This window comes from Tribolium madens, unplaced genomic scaffold (genome assembly GCF_015345945.1).
Source record: "Tribolium madens isolate multiple individuals breed KSU strain unplaced genomic scaffold, Tmad_KSU_1.1 Scaffold_11;HRSCAF=98;Tcas5.2_LG3b, whole genome shotgun sequence".
Lineage (NCBI taxonomy): Eukaryota > Metazoa > Arthropoda > Insecta > Coleoptera > Tenebrionidae > Tribolium > Tribolium madens.
Genome location: NW_025400975.1, coordinates 4,965,831 through 4,967,842, shown reverse-complemented (window position 1 = coordinate 4,967,842; position 2,012 = coordinate 4,965,831). Strand labels below are relative to the sequence as shown.

At 34.3% G+C, this 2,012-nt stretch overlaps 1 protein-coding gene across 1 annotated transcript in view; it reads left to right on the top strand.

The window, feature by feature from the left end:
• The window catches only part of LOC123016154 (LIM/homeobox protein Lhx9-like), a 31,452-nt gene that overhangs the window by 13,989 nt on the left and 15,451 nt on the right, over positions 1-2,012 (top strand). Inside the window, exon 3 of the mRNA XM_044416379.1 lies at positions 848-1,224. Coding sequence (XP_044272314.1) covers positions 848-1,224 — 377 coding nt within the window. The remainder of the gene's footprint in view (positions 1-847; positions 1,225-2,012) is intronic.

Genomic DNA, 2,012 nt, shown 5'->3' with positions numbered 1-2,012 from the left:
ACTCGCGCCTCAGCAAAAATTTTCAAGTAAGGTAAGATACCAGGAACATGAAAAAAATGTTTAAAAAATTCTATCTGTCAAAAAATTTTGACATTTATTTTTTGACATTTGACATTTTTTATATCTATTTAATGATACTGATGATCTTGTATATGTTTTTTTACAATTTTTTTGTAAAGGGACAAAAATTTTGCAAATAAAAGCCMCAAATAACATTGAACAGAGTTACAATTTAGGATACAGCTTCCTTGTTTCCTCTTTTAATAGCCTATAGCAAAAAAACTTGGAAAATTATTTTTCTAACAGAAATAAATAGAGTCAAAGTGCAAACTTTAAACCCTCATAACTTCGAAGTATTTATAGATAATTTTTTTTTACAATTTGTCCATGTTCCTGGTATCTTACCTTGTATGGCATTTTTTTCTGGAGCGCGAGTTCTGTCGCACCCTGTATACGTATACGTTTCTTTTTTTTGATATATAACGTGTCTTCAATTTAATTTTCGATATAAGTGATCTATGATTTTGAAATTAAGTTGACAACATTTGTATAGAACAGAAACAGAAGATTTAAATTTTGACATAGTTGTTAATTGTCACAGGCTTCTTTGATCAGAAATTCAATTGAAAAAACAGGGCACAAAAAGCAAATTATTTTCACGCTTATTCTCCTGTTGTCACCCATTGCGTCCCCTCCTCTTTTAATAAAAATATCTCTTCGACAAATCTCCGAACGTGCACCTGACAGCTCTCGATCCCCGATAACGCTTGTCACTATTAAAATACCTCATCTGCATGTGTCATAACAGGTGAAATCCCATAATTGACAAGTCCCAATTATTTGTCAGGATGTTCGCGGTGACGCGTTGCGGTCGCTGCCAGGCGGGCATCTCCGCCAACGAGCTGGTGATGCGGGCGAGAGACTCCGTCTACCACCTGCACTGCTTCTCGTGCACCTCCTGCGGGATCCCGCTGTCCAAAGGAGACCACTTTGGGATGAGAGATGGGCTTATTTACTGTCGGCCGCATTACGAGTTGCTGGATTTCTGCGATACGAGCGATCCGGTGGAGATGATGTTCAGAGGGAGCGAGTCACCGCCGGGGTATTTTGCCAATGCAACGCCGCAGCATCATAAGGGGCGGCCGAGGAAAAGGAAGATGCCAGTGGAAGATCGGGGGTGCGGGGAGATTCCGGTGACGATGAGGATGGCGGCGGCGACGTTAGGTAAGCCACTAACTATAATTATGATAACTACTGTTTTCTCGTGTTTAGATAAAAGTTACTAATTGGTAAAATCTCGTACACAATAATTAACAATRTAGGAAAAATTCCAAGCGTTTCAATTAAGTAAAAAAATTTCAGGATTTGAGTTTAACGTGATATGTCCCAAATTTTTATAACAAGTTTTTTTTATTATAATACTATTTTATTCACAATCATCTTTTTAAAGAACAGAAAACCAATAAAAAAATTCAAATTTTAAAATTGCGTTTTACGTTTTTATKAGGTAAGTAAGTAATAAATCAAATATCTTTTTGTAAACAAACATATGTGTTTGTTCTTTGATTGTACCTGCAGAAAAATATCCGATATTAATGATAATAATARTGAAATAGAATGTACTTCTCCTGAGCTYAGGAAAGTTGCAGAAGGAACAACTAAAAATTTAAAAAACATAAGAAAACTGATAAGAAAGTGAGCACTTTCCAACCTGAATTATCATAATTTATATCAATTGTTGAAATGTCATACAGCATGCTTTACAGCTTTTCACATGCAAGGTAATTTAATTATTTACTTTATGATTGTGAATAAAAAATGAAAGGCACTTGATAGGAAAAATAAGTTTCGGGAAAATTAGTAGACCTTCYGTTTCTTTATTTTTAAGGTCGTCTTAATTCCAAAGTCATAGACTAAAAATCAGATCGAAAATTTAATTAAGGAAATATACACATAGTAATTTTTTAAAAATAGAGAGACAGAAAATATGAAAATTAATATGACTTCTATAT